A 23,128-nucleotide genomic window follows, 5' to 3' on the forward strand; every position below is an offset into this window, starting at 1 on the left:
TTTATAGAGTTTTCCAAAACACACAGAGGCATGATTTTGCCAAACATGTTTCTTTTCATGTATCTATCCCTTTACATATTGTTGCACACTATCTCTATATCTGAGTGTTGTGAGATTCCAGGGGTCCAGGCACTTACCCAGGGTTTGTGTGTCCTTCAGGAATTAGGCACAGCAGAGACTGTGGTGTCTTTATGATATATGGTTTTATATACAACCCACATCTAGATGGAGGGATTGCAGAACATTCACATCCTGTGAGCGTTTGGCTTCTACCTTAAGGATAGCATTGGATTCAAAGGACAGCAATAAGCCATCTTCTGTGTCTCTTAGTTCTAACCCGTTATCCTCAGCTCATATGGAGTTCTGCCTCTCTTTCTCCTTCTTGCTGCTAATTGACTCCAAGGACCTCCCCACAACCTACATCATTCAAAGCTGAAACCATAAACCTAGCCCAGGCATAGGCAAACTCGGACCTCCAGATGTTTTGAGACTACAAGTCCCATCATCTCTGTCACTGGTCCTGTTAGCTAGGGATGATGGGAGTTGTAGTCCCCAAACATCTAGAGGGCCGAGTTTGCCTATGCCCGACCTAGCCTTTGTATCTGCCCATTAGCACCCAGCAAAGAAGCACGCAGACTGGCAGTCTTGCCCTCTGATGGTTTCCTTGATAGGCCATGACTGGCCTTTGTCCCTGGCTAATAGCCTATCCAGCTAGCTCTGTGAGCTGGCTTGGCTCATTAGCATATCTAAATTTGGCAATGTTTAATCAACACTTGATTAATTCTAACTTCTACTAAATCCAGGAATTATGGGGAGAATCTGGCCCTCAGGAATTTAGGGGAATCTGGCCTCCCACAAGCCCATAACAATATATAAAGCAAAGTTCACTCTCCTGGCTGCTTTTCCCCTTCAGGGTTCCAAAATTGTCTCTTGGCATTTGTTAAGTGTAAGGCGAGCCTGCTGGATCAGGCCAATGGCCTATCCAGTCCAGCATCCTGTTCCCACAGTTGCCGACCAGATGCCTGTGGGAAGCCTGCAAGCTGGACATGAGTGCACACTGCCCACCTGCAGCTCGCAGCATATGCCACTGACAGTGGAGGTAGAGCACAGCCGTTATACACATATTTGTGTAGGAGATGCTTGGAAATGGAGTGGAAAAGGTGGGAGACAAACCAGCTGGTAAAAGATTGCCGTAGATAGAACACCACTGCAAATATCAGCAAGAACTAAAAGTGCATGCCTGGCTCCAAACTCAGCCCAGTTAGCATCACCAGCAAAGAACTTGTTCTCAAAGGCACTGTTCTCCAATGGCACAGTTGAAACCCTGTGCCGTCAGGGCCTATCTTGAATCTTGGCAAAAATGCATCCTTTTATACTTCTTGCACTAGTATCAGTTACAGTATGTGTAGCATACTCATCACTTTGGCATCATTTTCATTTATTTGCTAGTAAAATATATCCAAAAAAGAAAAATACAACAGTATCTACGAAATCACACAGAAGCAATCCTCTTTACATCACTTGATTTATACTACTTTTTGACTTGATTATAACCTCAATTCCAGCTGGGGGACCATGCATTTTTATCTGGCTTAATTATTTTCCAGCCTACAGCAATAAGGAAGATAACTGGTTTTAACTCTTCCAATCTACGTTTGGTTAATTTTATTCTGCTTGTTACTCCAATAAACATGTCATTGCCACATGGACCAATATACACGTTAAAGCCATATTACTGAAACTATTAGTTTATTAAGTTTGTAACAGCTTGGGACCAGTTTGCTTGAAGGATTGCCTTGCCTCATACGTACCTCCTCAATCACGACAATCTGCAAAATATTTGCGTTTGCAAGTGCCACGTAATGTTCATTTCTCATTTACAAGAAACTAGTTTTTTAGTGTGGCAGCAACCATGCTCTGAACTCCTGGCTATATTGTCACCAGACAGGCACCCTCACTGTACTGTTTTAGATGCCCACTGAAAACTTACTTCATTTCGGCAAGCCTACCCAGACAAGCAATGTGGTTTGGTGGGATACAACTAAAGAGATCTTTCAGTAGAAGCCTTGCACAAAGACTTCCCACTTGCACAGTGGGGGTTTCTCTCCTCTCCTGCCCCATGCACTCCTAAAATCAGCTCAGGTGGGGCTGGGGGGGTCAGGAGAACCCCCAGAACAGCACAAGAAGGGAAGAGGGGGGAATTGTTCCATCTGCCAAGTTGAAATGTTTGCGCAGACAAAAGCATTGAAAGAGGGGAACAGTGAAATCCACCCACTCTGCATAATTGGTTTCTAATTTTATCTGTATATTTAAGTAAGTATTTTACATTTATTTACACTATGTTATGTAAAACACACACACATATATACATATACATACATACATATATATATATATATATATATATATATATATATATATATATATATATATATATAATGTATGTATGTATATTTGAGGCAGCATGCCTTTGAGTACTGGTTTGCAGGAAACCAGAATTGGGAAAAGCATTGTTGCTCTCACATTCCACTTGTGGGCTCAGAGGCATTCGGCTGGCTGTTGTGGGAAACACATCCCTAGACTAGAGAGGCCTTCCGCCTGACCCAGAAGTGCTTTTTATTATGTTCTTTTGATGATGGTGTTGTTGTTATTACATATGTTAAGTATAATTATTTAATTGGCACAGAAATGGAAAATGCCTAAATGCGTATTGCTAACTCTGGGGACATTTCACTGCACTCTGTGGAAGTAAAAAAGGCAAAGGACCCCTGACAGTTAAGTCCAGCCGCGAACGACTCTGGGGTTGCAGCGCTCATCTCGCTTTACTGGCCGAGGGAGCCGATGATTGTCCGCAGACAGTTTTTCTGGGTCATGCGGCTAGCATGACTAAGCCGCTTCTGGCAAAACCAGAGCAGTGCACAGAAACGTCGTTTACCTTCCCACTGGAGTGGTACCTATTTATCTGCTTGCACTTTGATGTGCATTTGAACTGCTAGGCTGGCAGGAGCTGGGACCAAGCAATGGGAGCTCACCCCGTCATGGGGATTCGAACCACCAACCTTCTAATCGGTAAGCCCTAGGCTCGGTGGTTTAGACCACAGCGCCACCTGCTATGGAAGTAGGGGCGTGTAAATGGAGAGCCAGTGTGGTGTAGTGGTTAAGAGCGGTAGTCTCGTAATCTGGGGAACCGGGTTCGCGTCTCCGCTCCTCCACATGCAGCTGCTGGGTGACCTTGGGCTAGTTACACTTCTTAGAAGTCTCTCAGCCCCACTCACCTCACAGAGTGTTTGTTGTGGGGGAGGAAGGGAAAGGAGAATGTTAGCCGCTTTGAGACTCCTTAAAGGGAGTGAAAGGCGGGATATCAAATCCAAACTCTTCTTTTTCTTCTTCTTCTAAATGAAGCTCTCCAGGAGCACATGGCCTCAGGCTATAATGGAGGCTCTAATGGAATCCTGGGTAAAGTTATTTTTAAGATACTGAGCCTGTGCTGGACAACACAAGATATTATATAGGATTATTTGGATGTATCTTTGCTGTTTTTGTTCTGTTTTGGAAGAAGTTCTGCAGGTAAAGTTTTGAATAATATCTAATGCGTCTGGACAATGTTTCATTCCAAAAAGAGTCAGTTTTTATGCATCCAGTCGCTTCAAACTCTGCAGTATTAATATTTGCAATAATATATTTATTTATGCCCCACCTTTCCCCCTAATGGCACATGAGGCAGCTTACTGATAAAAACAAGAACCACTAAAAACATCTGAAAAAATCAACACCACAAAGAAGTTGGCAACCCAGCAGTGTCATTGGCGGAGGCTGGAAGTCTTATTTTGGCATTAAGTGGTTTGTAAATTAATAAATAATAAGAACAACAATTGCTGCTGTGATTTCTTCACTGTGGCTGCCAGCACTTGTTCATTTATTACATTGTCCTTCCAGACTCTCTCTCCCTCCCTTTGTCATTTTGGCTAGCTGTGGTTATTCCCTGGGGACCCCATTGTCTGAAGTGGGGCTCCAGGCAAATACCTGACCTCTTGTGCCAGTTCTGTGGATGAGAGGAACTATTGTAATGCCCTTTGGTTCTTGACACTCAGTAGTAAATCACAGAGTTCATTTTATGCTTCCAATATGGGGAGGGAAGCATTGAAAACGTTACCTTGCGTGGCAGTGAAGACCTGCCTTCTAATTCGCTGTCAGTGGATGAAGAGCAATAGTCAACGATTTGTTTTCTGGCAGGTAAATGTTCAGAACCTGAAAGAGGAACAGAAAGCTCAGTGGCGCAGGCAGTATTCTCAACCTGGGCTTTAAGTGGATTTCCCCCCATAGCTTCTGAGACTGCACCTGCCTGCGGCTTTGCAAGGCTATACCTAGCAGCAATTTGGAACACTGGCTAATTACATTAATTAAGCTTTTGGCAACTGTTCAAGGCCTTCACTGCTTGGCAAGTCCTTGGCCACAGCTACCCTTGCAAACATATCAAGTTTTATGTACGAATCAGTTAACTCCTACTTCCATTGTACGACGGCTCAGGCTTCCATTCAAAAAATCAGATCTGTTATTAAAATGCATATCTGAAGTTAGCCGTGTTATCTAAATGATTGTCTAAGGCTCACCATGCGGGCTAATTGAATGCACCAAGTCTGAGCCAGCTCTTAAACAAATTACCCTTATGTGGTTTGTAGCATCTGGCACCCATTTTTACTCTGTGACATCTGCTCAGTGTAAAAGAGCTGGCGTCAGAATGTCTGGTCATATAAAAAAAGTCACAAATATAATCAGAAGCAAATGGGCTTCACCGAGGAGGTTTTATCACACGGCCTCATGCAACATAAATATTTCATTAATTAGGCCTAAACAAATGTCACATATATATTTTCTCTCCCTCGCTCAAGATTATCACACTGTGTGTGGAACAGTAAATGCTGTACATAATGAATACACACACCACAATGATGCATTCTTCCACAGATTTCACTCAAACTGAAAGTTCAGGCTGAGACCTGTGTCCAGAGATTCAAATTGCTTTCAATTTTGGGCCACAAAATTATATTTTTTCTCTTTTCATCACCATAGTGTTTTAACAGGCCTGTAAATTTCCACATGATTATTTTTTTTAAATGGCTAATTCATTTCTTCCTCCTCTCTAAGAAAACAGAAAAGGTACAGGGAACATCTGGCGATACACTTAACTTGCTGCAGGATTAATGATTAACACCTGGATTAGACTCTGGTCAGGCAGTGAGTGGCAAGCATATGCATCCTAAAATGACTGAGGGCTTCTTGGCACAAGCAGGTTAACTGTAGGATGTAACTAAGAAAGTGTGAGGCTTAGTGGTAGAGCATCTGCACTGCATGGCAGAAGGTCTTGGGTTCGATTCCTGGCATCTCCAGGTAGGGCTGGGAGAGACTCCTGTCTGTAACCCTAGAAAGCCACTGTCAGTCAGTGTAGGGAATACTGAGTTACATGGACAAGTGATCTGACCCAATTTTGAATAAATATTCACAAACTTTTTATTGACAATAATTAGTTAAACAAATTAAGGATTTATACATTTTTGTAACATGCAGAGAACAGTATTCACAAATAAACCAAAGACTAGAACTGAGGGAAGTCGTGGGGGGGGTGTTGTGGGGGAGGGTGGGGGGAAGGAGGAAAATGGGGGGGAATTAAGGATGACATGTTTTGTTTAAATCTATACACACACACACACACACACACACACACACACACACACACACACAGTGATCCTCCCCGATATGGCTATGTATGTTTCTATTTACTATAATCCATTGCATGAATGCAACATTTGTTAGGAAGGACAATGTGGTTGGTAGAGAAGGTTATAGATTTTGGGGATAACTAGAACTAAAATGAGTCTATCCCCTGCTGCCCCGAGGGCCGAAACATTTCTTTTCAAGTGTCCTTTGACACACACAGGTTACTTACTAGATGATGATTGCAAGGTTACAGTGGTACCTCAGGTTAAGTACTTAATTCGCTCCGGAGGTCCGTTCTTAACCTGAAACTGTTCCTAACCTGAAGCACCACTTTGGCTAATGAGGCTTCCTGCTGCCTCTGCACTGCCAGAGCACGATTTCTGTTCTCATCCTGAAGCAAAGTTCTTAACCTGAAGCACTATTTCTGGGTTAGCAGAGTCTGTAACCTGATGCGTATGTAACCTGCAGCGTATGTAACCTGAGGTACCACTGTACTTGTGTTTTGCAAGAGTGGGCACATACCCATCGCTCACTGTGCCTTTTCACCTTCCTGGCTACATTTTACACCAAAAGGAGTTTAAAAACTAAGTGCTGGAGTAGGCAAGGAGCTGCAGGAAGAAAACATTAACTGAGAAGCCATGTTGCTCACTGATCAGAAAAGATGTAAAGAGGGGGAAGGCTCTTTTGTTAAAGGACCTGGAACACTCCTGTTTGGAAGGATGACGCACTGCAACCCCCAGTCCATGATGGGCAAATTTAGGGCTGTGTGAGTGGTATGCCCACACCGGGCACTGAGCTGAGGGGGCACTGTCTCAAAGCCCAGTAAGCAAGGTGTTGGGCCTTGGGAAGGAGATGTGAGGGCTCTGGGACCCTGCCAGAGCCTTGTGCCTCCTTCCCAAAGCCAGGCACCTCCTTACCCTTTTTTGGGAAGGCAGCATGGGGGGGGGGATTTTGACCTTTGTGCAAAGCCCACCATTGTCCATAAGCAGTCTCAGGCAAATGGTGGGCAGTTGGGCAAAAGGAAAATGGCACCAAGGGTCTTATTGTGTCTCAATAAAACCTGATGTAACCTTTAAGGTGTTGGAGCCCCTGCAGGACTCTTCATAACATGGGTCCATGATGTAGCCACAGCGCTGTTATGTGCTGAAGTGGTACCCACATCCTAAAAGTAACTTTGGCAGGATCCCTTCAGTATTCCAACTATACCTTGAGAATCAGAGGAACCTCTTTCCGCCTCCCTCACAGATGTGGGCTTAAACAACCCAGCACACTCCCAGCTCAGTGAGCCTATGAGATTACATTCTGGGATTGGCTAGGCATGTGAAATTATGTGTGCCAAGACGCACTCATAGCGCTCGTGAATTTGAGTTATGGGCTGAATATCCAAGGCTATTCCATTCCTTTGCCATCTTTGGAATCAAGGGAAAACAACGAACTGAAACAACCCCTTGAAGATGCTCTGCTGATCCAGGACAGCTACAAATCCCCCGTGTCCCCAGGGTGGTGGAGCTAGACCAGATGATGGAAAGCCAAGTGTGCAGCTGAAGGCGGTGACTCAATTCTCATTGGATGGCTTTGAAGGCCAGCTGGCTCTATTAAGCCAGCATTGCACTACTGGAATTATGAGCAAGTGAACAATGAGCGCAAAGACATGTTGTTAACGGGAGCATCCCCTTGTTAACAACTGCAGCAAAATAGGCTTGACAAATGGAGTGTGTGTTATATAAAAAACGGTTGCATTCACGTATCATTACCCTGCTTAATTATCAGCTTCTTTTACTCTGAAAAGCACTGAATTTGATGGGCCTACATGGGCATTTCTCCAAACACCCTTGTGCTCAAACCTGCTGAAGCATATTTAAAGAAATAAGCTATAATCCTCAAGATACCCTGATATGCCTTTGGAACAGAATCAAGATCCCCTTTTCCCTCTCTAGAAGTGGAGATCTCCAGAACCTTCTCCCTCCCTCCCTTCCCTTTCATATATCCAATAGTTAAAATGCTTTACAAGGATAGGAAGCATGGGCATAGCCGGGGGGGGCAGGGAGGGGCAGCTCCCCCCCATCAAGAAAAATAAATAGCTAACTAAGGTTCTGCACCCCCAACAAAAGACTAACAAAAATCCTTGCTACACCCATGATAGGAAGTGTTTTGTAGGACCATAGCACCTCCTGATGTACCAGGATTCATATTCTAGAGACCACGCTTAAGCATGAAGAGTAAAACAGCCAACTGCAGCAGTATATTCCACTATACTTTGTGTCCTCCAAGATGTTTTGGACAGCACTTACAGTATTGACCCCAGCCAGTGCTGGCTAGCACTGATCTGGGCACCAGATTGGCAAAGACCAGTGCTATTTTTCTAGAAAAAGAGGTGCTGGAACTCACAATGAGCACCTCTCTTGTTCTCTTAGAATAACAATGGCGCCCACCTGAGAGGTGCCAGAACTTAGTTTTGACAAGTTCTGGCTGGGGGGGGGGGGGAAAGCCCTGGTAAAGACTGTACAATTGCCATGAGAGAAAAGACAAAGCAGTAGAGAGTAGCACCCTAATATTCCTATCAATTATTATTTATATTATATATAGTGATCATCTGCTAGTTTTACTGTAGTTGTCTGCAAACTACAGATATACGAAGGACTGTAATTAGCAACTTTATTTGCTCATCTAGTGATTGTTTTGTACTGTTAAGTTGTTAAGAGTGTGAGTGTTTATTGATGGAGTTTTATTTTATTTATTTCATTTCAAAATAAAACTATATGATATAAAAAGGCCACCTGCTCCCTGCCTCTCCCCTCCCCTTCTCCTCCTCCTTTTAAAAAAGTGGCATTGAATGTATCTGGTAGAAGCACACATACTATAGCAGAAGACCAGATCACACTACAGTTGCCATGGGGATGTCATTGACTCTGAGCCGTAATATATATGAACTACTTAACTGCATGGGCCCCTGCCATGTGTCAAGAGTCTTCACCTTTCCACCAGCAACAAGGAGCGGGGGCATGGAGATAGCAGAAATGCATGCATTTGTTCTATATATCGCAAACAGCTGGAAAATCATTGTCAAAGGCATTGCCATGGCAACTGGGATTTGTTTTCTTCTGGACCATATTGCTCTTATAGGTTACATTTTAAAAACGAAACACTTCCCATCCTACAATGTGAAACATTTCCAGGATGGTATACAACAAGGTAGTAAGGGAAAAGCTAAACATAAGAAGGCTAAAACCCAGCACCCTTGATCTGCCATGCTGGGAGGGTTGCAGGGGGCAGAGGTTTCATTTTCCCAAGCCCAAAACCACTCAGCCAGGCTCTGCCTACAGAGCAATGCTGGTGTCACTTCTCTGCCACAAAACTCCCAGTTCCACCTGCCAAAGGTCCTGGTGGGCAGGGGGACCTATTGGCATTAGCCCACAGAAAATCCCAAGGTGGGATTTTACACTATTTTATGCAAATTGTTTAAAGATTTAATCTTGCATTAAAGCACTATACATACTTTGTTTAAAACAACAACTGGAAATAAAAATCTTAAAGGAGGGAGTTTGCTTACCCAAGTATTCTCCTTTGGAAGAACTATTTAGTACTTCATCAACATCAAAGATGGTACAAGGTGACACAGGGCTTTTAACTTTGACATCTCCTTTATTCCTAAAGCTGCTGAATAGGTTCCACACATTGTTCCTCTGTTCAGGACCATCCAAAACGGCATCAGCGTTTTTCTTCCTGTGCCTTAGAGATGAATAGCGGGTGTTCTTTTGATTGTGAGCACACCACTCATCCCTGGCAGACTTCCAGAGGTTCTCTTTAAGGGTAAACCTTTCTAGAAGTGTTGGCACATCATCAGCATTGGTAGAAGAGGAATGTTCGGGTTTATGAAGACTCTGGGAAGGGCTGCTATGCGCACTGTAAACAGGAAAAGACGTGCCTTTGTCAACACATGAATATTCCTCTCTCGGACTGCTGGAAAAATGAGACCCACTTGAACTCCTCGTTCCAAGTCTTTTTTCTGCATCACCCAACACACTGAGCTCCTGTGTTTGTACGTTATAGTCTCCATGATTCTTGCTGCATCTGAGACTAGCAGAGTGAACCAGGGCCTGTGGGAAATTGAAAAATGTGCTTTCCAAAGGAAATTTGGCAGGTGTGTCCTGGGCCTTTTTCAAACCTGCTGGAGGAGAAGTAAGAGGTTCTATGATGGATTTCTTTATAGCTTTGGCAATTAGCCTCAGTGGCAATTTTGGCTGGGTGGCAGTGTGTTCTTTGGGACAGTCGCCAACATCCTTTGAAAGTGTCTGTCCAGGAGACAAAACTGGAGAATGGTTATCTGAGAACTTCTGAGATTGACCACAACTGGATTGTTTCGGTATGTTCTCATATCTGTTAAAATAAGCATTCTTCTGGTCTGGAATTCCTTGGCAGTCATGTTCCGTTCTTGTAATATCTAGCTCAGCATCATCCAGAAAAGGTCTTCTGGGCTTCTGCTCCATTGAAAGTGTCAACCTCCTCATTATCTTGTTTTTAGCTTTGTTCAAATGTTTGTCATGCTGTTCTTTGGCATTCTTATCTCCCTCATCAGGGTCTGCAGAGGACAACCCTGAATTCTTTGTATACAGCTGAGAGATCAGTGGCTCACTATTCATCACCCAGTTTCCTAAATGTGCATCTTCAGTTCTGTAATCCTTGCCTTCAAGCTGAGGGTAACTGAGAGGTGAAGTCAGATCAACGTGACAAGTGGACTTGTTATGTGCCAATGGAAAGCTATCAGGGCAGTTGTGGAGTGAATAGTGAGGAACATAGGATGCAATTTCACTGGATTTATCTCTGGCTTTTCCTTTCCTTTGAAATGCTGGGCTGCGTAGCTTGAAATGTCCTCTTGCAATTTCTGGACTCTTGTCAGGAGATGTCAGCTGTATGGAATGCATAAAATGATTATTTTTAGAGGAAAATGCAGCCAGGTCACCCTTGCTTCTATTTAGAGAGTGTTTTCAAACAATTACATGAGAAAATACACTCCCCCATAAAAATGCCAGAAAGCCTCACAAAAACATTCCAATAAAATGGAAAAGGAATACACCATAACTGCAGGGTCTTGCTTTTATCCAAATATCCCTGGGAGACAGTCAAGATATTTAGATATTCAGATGTCTGTAGGGGTTCACTGCAATATATATATAGACCCAGCAGACAAACAGTTAGTGTAGGTTAAAAAAAGTTTTCCATTTTTAAAAAACAACAACAAGATGGTGCCGTTGTACAGTCATACCTTGGAAGTCTGACAGAATTCGTTCCGGAAGTCCGTTTGACTTCCAAAACGTTCGGAAACCAAAGAACAGCTTCTGATTGGCTGCAGGAAGCTCCTTCAGCCAACCAGAAGCCATGGAATCCTCGCTGGACATTTGGCTTCCAAAACTAGTTTGCAAACCAGAACACTCACTTCCGGGTTTGCAGTGTTCGGGAACCAAAATGTTCGAGAACTAAGCTGTTCGAAAACCAAGGTACGACTGTATTGCATTATGCTTGTGTAACTACTATTCACCACTAGGAGGCAAGTTCTGTCTGATCTGGACAGTGACCCTCCCATCCATGGTTGCACTAACCCACTGAAGAAAGCATAAGCTACAAATAATTTATAATCTAAACATCTTGTTTATTTGTTTGCAAACCACACTTCATCCATACATCTCATTGTAAAAATACAACAAAAAACAAAAAACGCTATACATATGTAACTATACATATTTACAGCAATACCCTGTAGTATTTATACTGTAGCATTATATTGCACTTCTTCAACAAAGCATACTGTTAAAAATGTGTTGCTTCATACCTCCGTCTGAAAGACCTCATCCTTAAAGTCACTTTGAACACAGGCAGAGGTATCCTTTGAAGACGACCCGTTTTTCTTGTTGTACAGTAGAGGAAAATCTACAAAGGGAAAAGTGGACCCATAAAAGTGAGTTCATAGGAATAGATCCATGGAGTCCATGCTACTGAAACTACCCTTCCACATTACAGGTACCCAGTGCTTCCCCCGCCCTAAAAAAAAATGTTTAGGAGTACTCTCATTTTCCCACTCATATTGAAATACTGCCCCTCAATGAGGCCAAACTTAGATCCACAAAATGTTTAGGGGTATGCATACCCCTGCGCCCCCCCCCCAGAAAAAAGCACTGCAGGTACCCAACTGGCAAGCAATATAGACCATGTGGGACCTTGAAGGTCGCAATCCAGCTCCCTGCCACAGTATAGCATTGTGTTTTGTTTTGTTTTTTTAAAATCATTTTAATCAATTAGGTGGCACAGAAAAACAGCAGCAGCAGCAACAACAACAATAACAATAACAGTGACATAGCAAAATGATGGTGATGATATTCTCCTGTATCCACCATTCCGTTCTGCTCCCCAGCCAGGCTACAAGCCATGATGGCTATAATGGTGTTTTGCAACTTTGACCTGTTGCAGGACCTTAGCAGAGCATACGCAGAGTTCCAGAAAGCAATCAGTTGCAGGCAGGATGGACGAAGCAGGAACAAGACGCTGCTACCAGTAACTTGGTTACTTAGAGGTGTTTATTATTTACAGCAGACTCTACAAGTTACTATATACAAGAACAGATATGGATCTTAACTAGCTCTCTCTTAACAAACTCCAAACGACTCTCAGAACTCAGAACATCACACTGACCAACAAAACTATCCCGTCAGTAAGGCCATAAGTCATCACGCCTGCGTGAGACCTCAACCAATGGTAGAGCTGTATCCAAGGTCTCATATCTCCAAGCAGAATAACTCCTCTCTGCTCAGTCATCTTGGCTTTCGGCCAATGCTTAGTTGAGTCTGTGTGAAGCTGCACAGAATGGCATGTAGTCAAAAATCCCAACAGGCTATGCTCTGCCTCCACAGTTAGAGGCAGCAATGCATCTGAATACCAGTTGTTGGAAACCAGGGGGATGGAGAAGGCTCTTGGGCTCATCTTCTGCTTGCTGGTTTCCTCCAGGCATCTGGTTGGCCACTGTGAGAAGGGGATGATGGACAAGATGGGCCATTGGCCTGATCAAGAAAGCTCTTCTTACGTTCTTATGTTTGGAGTGCTATGCCCAATAGTAAACATGTTTTTAAATGCCCAGTTAATTGAAGAAAAAAAATTGCCCTGGGCCTAAAAAATAGGAAAGGTGACTGAGTGAACAGTGCCGTAGATATGGGGGGGGGGGGGACTAGCTGGGTTTTTTTGCCCTTGGTGAAGCCTCCAGAGAGGCACCATTGAGGCTCCCAGACATGTGTATGGGGGGTGCCAAAAGGAGTCTTTGACCCAGGTGAAATAAAGCTTCGTTTTGCACCTGCAGGGAAAGGGGCTTTCCATAGCTGCATTGCCACTACTTGTTGCAACAATCCTCAAGTCTGCAGGGGGTGGTTTCTAGAGAGAGGCATCAGCTTGATGACCTCAGCATGCATGCAGGTTGGTGGGTATGGGAGGAGGTAGCTGCACATTGCTTCAGTCATATATTGGCATCCCTATTTTATTTAGAGATGTGCAATCAATCCCCTTTTCAGTTTTCATCAGTTCCCAAAGTGTAAAGGAGCCATAAAATAGGCAATTAAACTAAACATGAAAGAGTTAAAATCAACAATACAGCCTGTGCCACTGAGTGAAAAAAGAAATCTAATTATTCTGGTGCAATTAATATTATAGAAAACTACCCACACTCAGAGAAGCTTGTAGGATGCTGTTTCTATGTAACTGCTTTAGGGCTTTAAAAACAACACCACCAAATTGGATGTTCAATACTATCGAGTTCTACCATGGCTTTGCAAATTGGCTGCCACATTTGGATTCCCTGACTGCAGTCTTCTGGCCCTGTCAGGTTCTCCTCTCACCCCTGCAACAGAAAGTCTCGCTGGCTAACAATATTGCCATATAAACCATCGCCAGCTTGCCATTGAGTAATTTCCTAGCCACACCTTAAGAATTGTGTGGCAGAGTTTCCGCTGTTCCATCATTTCCCCACCAAATGGCAACTTTTCCACAATGGAATTCAAGCCCCCCCCCCCCCGCGCCCCATCCCTTCATTGACTGAATGGCTGAGCTCTGCTCCTGGTGGTGCCAATTAAGCACAGCAGGAGACAAGAGCAGCAGCTGTCAAAGATCTTTTATTTCAGACGCAATGGAGGAAATGTTTTTGTTCTCTGCAACGTAGGAGACTATGTTTATTCCAATATGGATTCTTGGATCACATAACTTAATATCGAATGTGTATTTCTCTCCCTCTCTCTCTCTCTCTCTCTCTCTCTCTCTCTCTCTCTCAACAAAATAATAAATGCAGGGAATATTTGCACAGCTTTGGATAAATCAACACATTTATTAATATAAGTGTTAGTATAGTTCATTGTCCTGGAAGGCAAGTAAAATGACTCCAGCTGATGCCTGCAAATTTAAAACAAGCAAGGGATGTCCTGGATAATAATAAATAATAAGAATAATTTTATTATTTATACCCCAGCCACTCTGGGAGGCCTACAGTGCATATAAAAACATAGCAAAATGTCAAACATTTAAAACTTCACAATACAGGACAGCTTTCAGATGTTTTCTAAAAGTTGTGTAATTCTTTATCTCTGGATTTTATTGACTATAGTTTATTTATTATTTTATTTCATAAAATGTGTAAGTCACTTGATTTTTTAAAAAAACAAACAAACCTCCAAGCAGTTTGCAAAAAAGATAAAACAATAAAATTATCAATAAGCAAAATGATCAACAATGATCTGATACTTTCAAAAAGTTGAAATAACAATAGACTAATAACAGATTGAAGCCTGCATCAACTTGCTAAACATCTGGGTAAAAGGTAAAGGTAAAGGGACCCCTGACCATTAGGTCCAGTCGTGACCGACTCTGGGGTTGGGGCGCTCATCTCGCTTTATTGGCCGAGGGAGCCGGCATACAGCTTCCGGGTCATGTGGCCAGCATGACTAAGCCGCTTCTGGCGAACCAGAGCAGCGCACAGAAACGTCGTTTCCCTTTCCACCGGAGCGGTACCTATTTATCTACTTGCACTTTGACGTGCTTTTGAACTGCTAAGTGGGAGGAGCAGGGACCGAGCAACAGGAGCTCACCCCGTTGCGGGTATTCGAACATTTGGGTAGGCTTGTCTAAATAACAATGTTTAGGAGAGCAAGGTGGCAGACAGTTTTCTCCACTGAGCTGTAGTTGTTCAATAGGTCAGGGCTAGGTAGGGCTTCTTGAGGATAAGCACACCAACACCTCCTTCAGAGTTCCCACCCCTTCCTGCAAAGAAGCATTAGCTACCCCTTCTATCTGCTTGACCAATTCCCTTCAGCTAACTTTCATAGGCAAGGATATCCAGAGAGCAGGACTCTCCTAGTGTTTCGTTCACCTCAGCTTCAGCAACCGAAACTAAACCAATACCAAAGACAGTGTTCTCGACCCTTTCATGCATACTCTAACCCCAGTGATGCTATCCCAGTGATTGCCAGCAGTTTCCTTGTAATGTGCTTCTTCCCCACATTTCTTAGTATCACCTTCAGATCCTAGGATTCAAGGAATGGAGGTAAGAGCAGCTCTGTTGATTCAGACCAAAGAGCCACCATAGTCCAATGTCTGGCTTACAAGAGTAGTCAACTACATGCTTCTTGGAAAGCCAACTGGCTGGGCTTGAAAGCAGCCTTGTAGCCACAGATTCCCTAGCCAGCATCACCATACTTTATATTTAGTTTTACTTTGCAAGCTACAAGGCTGCATGAAGGCAACATCCTCTCCCTTTGCTTGCTCTATAGCAGCTGCTATTCAGAATAGCACCTCTGAACCTTGAGGATTAGTTAGCTAAGTAAGAGTGGTCTTTCATAACTATGTCTAAGCTCAGGTTGAAGCTGTGAAGCCAGATGTGGGCAGGCTTCAGTTTTCCAGAACCCCAAAATCCACCAGTCAGAGCCAGATGCACAATAGCAGCTTGGGAAACAACCTTAGAATTAAGAAACAAGGTGTATTTGAGAACATGCTTAGCCCAATTGTTTGTTCTTACTAGTGAATGAAGTTAGCAGTCATTCCATATAAAAATCCATCCCTGGATTTCCCCCCCCAAATGCTTTCTTCATTAGAGCAGCCGTATTTAGAAAGAAAAAGCCTTTTGTTGTTGCTGCGACAATTAGGAGAACTATTGGCCATTGTCTTATCAATCTGCCAGTAAATCCTGTTCTATCTTCTGCCCATCTGATCTAAGTCAGTAGCTACCAGCACATCTTGTGGCAACTCTTTCCATGCATTTATTATGTACTGTGTGAAAACAGGATTTTGTTTGTCCTGAATCTCCCATCGATTTCACAGGTTCTAGCATAATGTGGGGGAGGAGAATTCCCTACCATGCTCTCTGCATCCCATCATCATCCTTCCCCAACCACCCTTTCTTCTAAGCATAAAACATCCCAAACATGTTAAGCCCCATCTCCTTAAACACTTGTCACCCTTTTCTTTCTTTCTTTCTTTCTTTCTTTCTTTCTTTCTTTCTTTCTTTCTTTCTTTCTTGGGGTGAGCAGCTCATGACTGAGAGTAAAGCAACAATGCTTGCAATACATAACCCGAACCAGTGTGGGGCAGTAGACAAAAAAGCTATCTATTCTTCCCTCGCTGATTCCTTCTTGAGTATCTACCTGCAAATTGTTCTTCTCTCATATATGACTTTCCTGCTGCTTCTTCTTCAGTGCTAGACTTTCCTTTTGTTAACTTCATGACTCCATGAAAGCCATGCATAAGCTTGTTTTGCTATGTTAGCAGCACTGAAGTGACCTGGGCAGTGTGTGGAGGTCTTGGGCTGCGCAGACAAGAATATCAGCCTCACAGATGTGGTCCAAAGAAAGCAGAGCAACATGTTTGGCACCAGCTTGGCTGCAGGAGTTGCTGGAAGGAGGCATACAAGATGCCATCCAACCGTCTTAGGGACTCCACTCTCAATTTGTGTAGAGTTTACTCCTTAGCCTTTGCTTCTCCCAAAGAAGTTCCACAAGGCAATGGATACAGATTGTTCCTCAGGGTTTATTCCTGAAGCCTTTCTCATGAAGGAGCATAATTGCAAGGCAGTGGAGGTTTAGGATTAGGGCAGTGATGGACAAACTTGGCCCTCCAGCCATTTTGGGACTACAGTTCCCATCATCCCTGACCACTGGTCCTGTTAGCTAGGGATGATGGGAGTTGTAGTCTGGAGGGCCAAGTTTGGCCATCACTGGATTAGGGTTTTCCTTCTCTTAGATTGACTACCTTGCAGGTTAATGAGCCCCATCTGTTCCTGTATAAGCTTGTATGTACTCTGAATGGATTTGCTTATCAGGTGTAGCCAACCTTAAGTTTCTTTATTCTTTCAACCAGCCGTCTTAACAGACTATTTCTGCGATCTGCTGCAATAGATATGCCAAGCTTCAACACTTACACCACCTTGCTATTCTAGCAGAAACATGTGATTTTCTTCAGCTACACCCCTCCTCTCCCTTCATTAGTTCATTAGATCATGGCACCCAAATTAGTGCCAAAAGCAGGAAACCCAGACAAAAGCACTGAAGCACACCTGCATCAGATTAGCTTTTGCAAATGGCTGCTTGTGGAGGTGGGGAAGCCATGGAATTGTTTAGCGGAGAGAAAGTTGAATTTTGCATGAACAGGTGCAAATGAATTCAGATGACACACACACACCTGAACCTTAGGAACTCGCCTTCACCACAAGCCAACAGAAAAACTGTTCCTGTTCGTTTCTTTGATTGACTGATCCAGTTTAAAGGCTTATTTGAATATTATGTGACTGCACTTCTAACCTGATTCTGGAAGAGATTACAGCTCCCCTTATTTTTACATTGACATCATGAAATGCGCTCACTTAAGGGGGGGGGGAGTGAACTGAACTTACACACACACACACACTGGCCTGGGTGACAAGTCCATGTTGAAGATTCTGGTTTCTAGACACAGTGAATTTTACAAAGATATTAAAACCACAGCTTTTCAGACAATGGCGGGTGGAGGTGGTGAATCAAAATACTGTGGTTGGGGCAGGAGCTGGTTTCTGTCAGTAGATGGGTTTTGCTATTTTCTTAAAATTCACTCATCTCCTTCTGGTGGGCTGTTAGCTCCCTCTGGAGATTCATCACCAGACCCACATGGGAGGTTTACACACATAAATAGGCAAAGCTTTAAACAAATGTGTAAATGAGCAAGCTGCAAAAGGAGCTGGCAGTAGGCTTGCTCCCCACCTACCCTTAAAAGATTGTTAAAGTGTTGCCTCTTGTTGGTTTTTAACCAGTAGGCTAAGGCACAGCTATACAAAAACTGGTCTTACAAACTTCAGTAAAAGAGGAAGAAACTACAGAAAAGGAGAAGAAAATAGAAACTATTTGTGGAAGCTGCAGTCAGGATTATTACTCTTAATGCTATTATTATTATTATTATTATTATTATTATTACTACTACTACTACTAACAACAGCATTATTATTATAGGAAGTGGGCTCTGGCAAGTTCTCACAATTATTGTGCCTAATAGTAATAATAATAATAATAATAATAATAATAATAATAATAATAATAATAATAAATTTATTATTTATACCCCAGCCACTCTGGGCAGCTCCCAACAGAATATTAAAAACACAATAAAACATCACACATTAAAAACTTCCCTAAACAGGGCTGCCTTCAGATGTCTTCTAAAAGTCAGATAGTTGTTTATTTCCTTGACATCTGATGGGAGGGTGTTCCACAGGGCAGGCGCCACTACCGAGAAGGCCCTCTGCCTGGTTCCCTCTAACCTCACTTCTCGCAGTGAGGGAACTGCCAGAAGGCCCTCGGCGCTGGATCTCAGTGTCTGGGCAGAACGATGGGGGTGGAGACACTCCTTCAGGTATACAGGACTAAGGCCGTTTAGGGCTTTAAAGGTCAGCACCAACATTTTGAATTGTGCTCGCAAATGTATTGTGAGCCAATGCAGATCTCTCAGGACCGGTGTTATATACCAGTTTGCATACAGAGCAAATAGATCCACAGAAGACGTCATCAATACCACTCTCCATGCTGCTCTGTCCCATCTGGAGCAGCCGGGGAGTTATGTGAGGCTGCTGTTTGTGGACTTTAGCTCTGCTTTTAACACTATCCTCCCCCATAGACTGGTGTCCAAGCTAGAGGCGATTGGACTCTCCAACTCCACCTGTCTCTGGGTTTTGGATTTTTTGTCAGAACGTTCTCAGAGGGTTAGAGTAGGGTCACACATGTCCACAGCCCTTAGCCTTAACACCGGCTCACCACAGGGTTGTGTGTTGAGTCCCCTGCTCTACACTCTCTATACGTATGACTGTACAGCCATCTATTCCAGCAACAAAATCATCAAGTTTGCTGATGACACTACGGTGGTGGGGCTCATTTCAGGAGGGGATGAGTCCGCCTATCGGGACGAGGTGGAGCGGCTCTGTGTTTGGTGTGGAGAGAACAATCTGGCTCTTAATACGGCTAAGACCAAGGAATTGGTGGTGGATTACAGGAAAAAAAAGGCGGACATTCAGCCCTTGTATATCAACGGGGAACGGGTGGAGAGGGTGGCGGAATTCAGGTTTTTGGGAGTAGCTATCGATCAGGGCATGACTTGGAGCGCACATACCACTGCTCTGGTGAAGAAGGCCCAGCAGAGAATTTATTTCCTCAGACTTTTAAAGAAGAACAATCTGAGTGAGAGACTGCTGGTGTGCTTCTACCGAGGCTCCATAGAGAGCATTCTTACATACTGTATTTGTGCTTGGTTCTCCAGTTGTACAGCTAGGGAGAGGAAGGTGCTCCAGAAGGTCATAACCACAGCCCAAAGGATTATTGGTCATCCTCTCCCATCTTTGGAAGAACTGTACGGTTCCCGTTGTCTTAGGAAAGCAAATAACATCCTGCAGGATTCATCTCACCCGGGACACGGTCTGTTTGCACTACTGCCTTCTGGCAGGAGATATAGAAACATCAAGTCAAAGACAAATAGACTGAAAAACAGTTTCTATCCAAGAGCTGTGGCCTTTTTGAATGCTGTAACTCGATAGTGTGACCTGGGAGTTTGATGGGTGTGGTGTGGGTGTGGCTGGAATGTGGTTTGTTTGGTTGTTGTTGTTGTTTTGCTTTTGATGTTTTAAGGGATGGCATCCAATTTCGTTGCACTTTGTACAATGTTGCACTTGTGTAATGACAATAAAGAATCTATTCTATTCTATTCTATTCTATTCTATATGGTCCCAGTGGCCACTCCCAGTCACCAGTCTAGCTGCCGCATTCTGGATTAGTTGTAGTTTCCAGGTCACCTTCAAAGGTAGCCCCATGTAGAATGCATTGCAGAAGCCGAATAACAGCTTCAGAGATTGTATGTAGCTGTGCCAACCAAATGGGCATGCCACTGTGACAGCAACTTGCTCAGAGATGCAAGTGTGTTCCCGGATGCTGAGAGGTCCACATGTACATAGTAGAAGACAGACCACAGGCAAGAGATACCTGAGAAGTATCACAAGAACACAGGAATCTGTATTACACCAAATCAGATCATTGGCCCATCTAGGGCAGCAGCTTTCTGGGGTTTCAAACTGGAGACCTTCCCAACCCGACTTGGAGATATCAGGGATTGAATCTGGGACCTTCTGTTGTAAGAGTATAAGAAGAGTCTTGCAGGATCAGGCCAGTAGGCCCATCTAGCACAGGATGCGGTTGTCACAGACACCAACCGGATGCCTCTGGGAAGCCCAAAAGCAGGAGCCAAGCACAGCAACACTCTCCCCCCCAGCACCTGGCATTCAGAAGCTAGTGGAAGCAGAACATAGGCATCAGGGTTAGGGGCCACGGATAGCCTTCTGCAAGCAAGGCAGATGCTCTTCCACTGATGCTGTTGGACTCTAACTTCTAACACATGTATGTTTTGCAGATGCAGGATGGGCCAGAAGGGAGAACCAATCATGTGACTATCATTCATTTGAAACCCCAGCAGGGGGAAACCTCATGAGGAAAGGGATTTGGAGCAGGGAACCAGTGGAAAGGAAAACAGTTAAGACCCATTCTAAATCTTACTTGACTGAATTTTCTTCTTCCAGTTTTGGTACTTTTTTGAGGCAGAAGGTTCTCGAAGACTCTGGGCTCGTTGAAGAGCTAAAGAAATGGAAAAGGACACTTTAAAATGGTCCATTTGAAATTTTTTTAAAACAATATATTGAATGAATAGAGGTTTCACTAAAGGGTCAAGCAACTGTATGTCCTTTTGTGCTTCCATTCCCTGCCCTGGAAGTGAAATTCCATGGTCCCAAGAATAGCATATTCTCCCCCCCCCACCCTGAGCTACTGTAACACATTGGCAATTCCAAATCAAACACCCAACAATCTCTAGAGCTGCACTATCTAGATCAGACATTTCCCATTAGTAACTTATATACATGCAAAAAAAACCAGCAGGGTTAAAGCACTTTTCAGTTGCAATCCAGTATACACACTGCGAGCAAGTCTTCCAGGATGTAATAGGATTTACTTCTGAATAAATATATACAGTGGAACCATGGTTCCTGAATGTCTTAGTTGCCGAACAAATCAGCTCCTAAATGCCGCAAACCCAGAAGTAAGTGTTCCAGTTTGCGAACGTTTGTCAGAAGCCAAACATCCGACGCAGCTTCTGCTTGGGTGCAGGAAGCTCCTGCAGCCAATCAGAAGCCACGCCTTGGTTTTCGAATGGACTCCCAGAACGGATTAAGTTTGAGAACCAAGGTACCACTGTATAGGGTTGCAACCAGAGGGTTTTTTTCAGCCGGAACTCAGTTCCGGCACCTCTCAGGTTGGCACCATTCCCATTCTAAGAGAGCAAGAGTGAGTTCTGGCACACCTTTCCCCAGAAAAACAGCACTGGTTGCATCTTTAGTGTCATCTGAAAAGGCCTTCAATTTAAGCAGTAGAGCAGAGGCAGGAAACCTTCTTGCCTCTGGATATTGTTTGGACTACTAGCTCCCACCATCCCCTGACCATTGGGTGATGCTGGGTGATGCTGATGGAAGCTGGAGTCCAGCACCATCTAGAGAGGGACAGCTTCTGCTCCTCATCCCTGCCAGCACAGTATACAGTTAAGATTTCTGTTTTTCAAGCATAGGTTTACAGTCAGCAACTTGCAAGACCGAGCAGGCATGCAGATCAATATGAAAGTGCCTATTAACCACTAGAGGGCAACGTTCACCAACCAGTGTTTCCTCAGAAAGTGCCACTTCTCAACTCCTTGGAATTGCTGTTCAACTTTTAAATGATTAACTTTCACAGAATCCTGCGTCACAAGAGCTTGTTTTGTGCACTGCAGATTCTATGGCTCTTATGGTTTCTCTTCCTTGTGGGCTTTCATATAACTATGGGAGAAAATGTAACATTTGTCTTTCTCTGCAGAAGTTATTTATCACCATGACCATTCCCATGGGAATATGCAGAGCACAATAAACAGAACTCTTCCAATATGCTTCAGGAAAAAGCTAGTTGCGCTGCGCAGGCAAACAAACAATGCAAGTAAGAAAGCATATGCAACAGAGCCGCGGGGGTGGAACAGAGATATAAAAGGCAACTAAGGAGCAAAAAAGGGAGAAAATACATGATGTACCATGTGACCCTGTCAATGACAAGGAAGAGTTTGGAGGTAAGATAACAGCAAACTAAAGGGGAACATTCGTAACATAGATTGATCTTGAGGAAAAAAAGTTGAGCTTTATTTGGCCAAAACAAAGCAAGGGGAAGAGAAAGGCTTTTGCTGTTATTACACATGGTCCTCTTCAGCTGGACACCTCTTCAGTTCCCTGTTGCATTTCCAAAGATAATCGTTATTCAAACAGCAATTTAATTCATACAAGGCTCTTTGCCTGGGGTGCTTGGATTAAAATATTGCCTTTTTTATCAAGTTATTGTTCTGCAAATTTATGTTTGCAATGTGCTGTCAGAGCAAAAAACCGAATTAACCTCCACTTGATATTTCTCTGAACAATTTCACATCAAAGGCAACTGGAGAAGCCTGTGGTTGCAGAGCGGTTACAGGTCACAATGAGAAACCTTGGTCTTTTGAAACGAAACAAGGATAAAAATAAAATAATGGAAAAATACAAGAATGAAACCTATTCAGGATTCTATCAGTATTATTGTGTTTAATGACACTTACCTTGCAACCATGAAAATTCAGGCCTATGGATTTTTGCGGTGTTGTGTTCAGTTGTTTGGATGTATTGTGCAATGTTTTTCTTTTTAATTCTACAATCCCCTCCCCACTCTCTAGAGCAGGTGTGGGGAGCCATTGGCCCTCCAGATGTTGCTGAACTACACCTCCCATCGGCACCAGCAAGCACAGCCAATGACCTGTGATGTTGTGAGTTGCAGTTCATCAACATTTGAAGTGC

General features: G+C 43.6%; 1 protein-coding gene across 2 annotated transcripts in view; it reads right to left on the reverse strand.

Annotated features, from left to right (window-relative positions):
* The window catches only part of MICAL2 (microtubule associated monooxygenase, calponin and LIM domain containing 2), a 154,807-nt gene that overhangs the window by 11,500 nt on the left and 120,179 nt on the right, over positions 1 to 23,128 (reverse strand). For both annotated transcript variants that reach the window (XM_081198117.1, XM_081198116.1), the window contains 4 exons: positions 20,793 to 20,870; positions 11,543 to 11,640; positions 9,266 to 10,622; positions 4,154 to 4,248 (listed from right to left, as the gene is read on the reverse strand). In XM_081198117.1, the coding sequence (XP_081054243.1) occupies positions 4,154 to 4,248; positions 9,266 to 10,622; positions 11,543 to 11,640; positions 20,793 to 20,870 (1,628 nt within the window). The remainder of the gene's footprint in view (positions 1 to 4,153; positions 4,249 to 9,265; positions 10,623 to 11,542; positions 11,641 to 20,792; positions 20,871 to 23,128) is intronic.

Source organism: Podarcis bocagei, assembly GCF_964188305.1.
Source record: "Podarcis bocagei genome assembly, chromosome: 1".
NCBI lineage: Eukaryota > Metazoa > Chordata > Lepidosauria > Squamata > Lacertidae > Podarcis > Podarcis bocagei.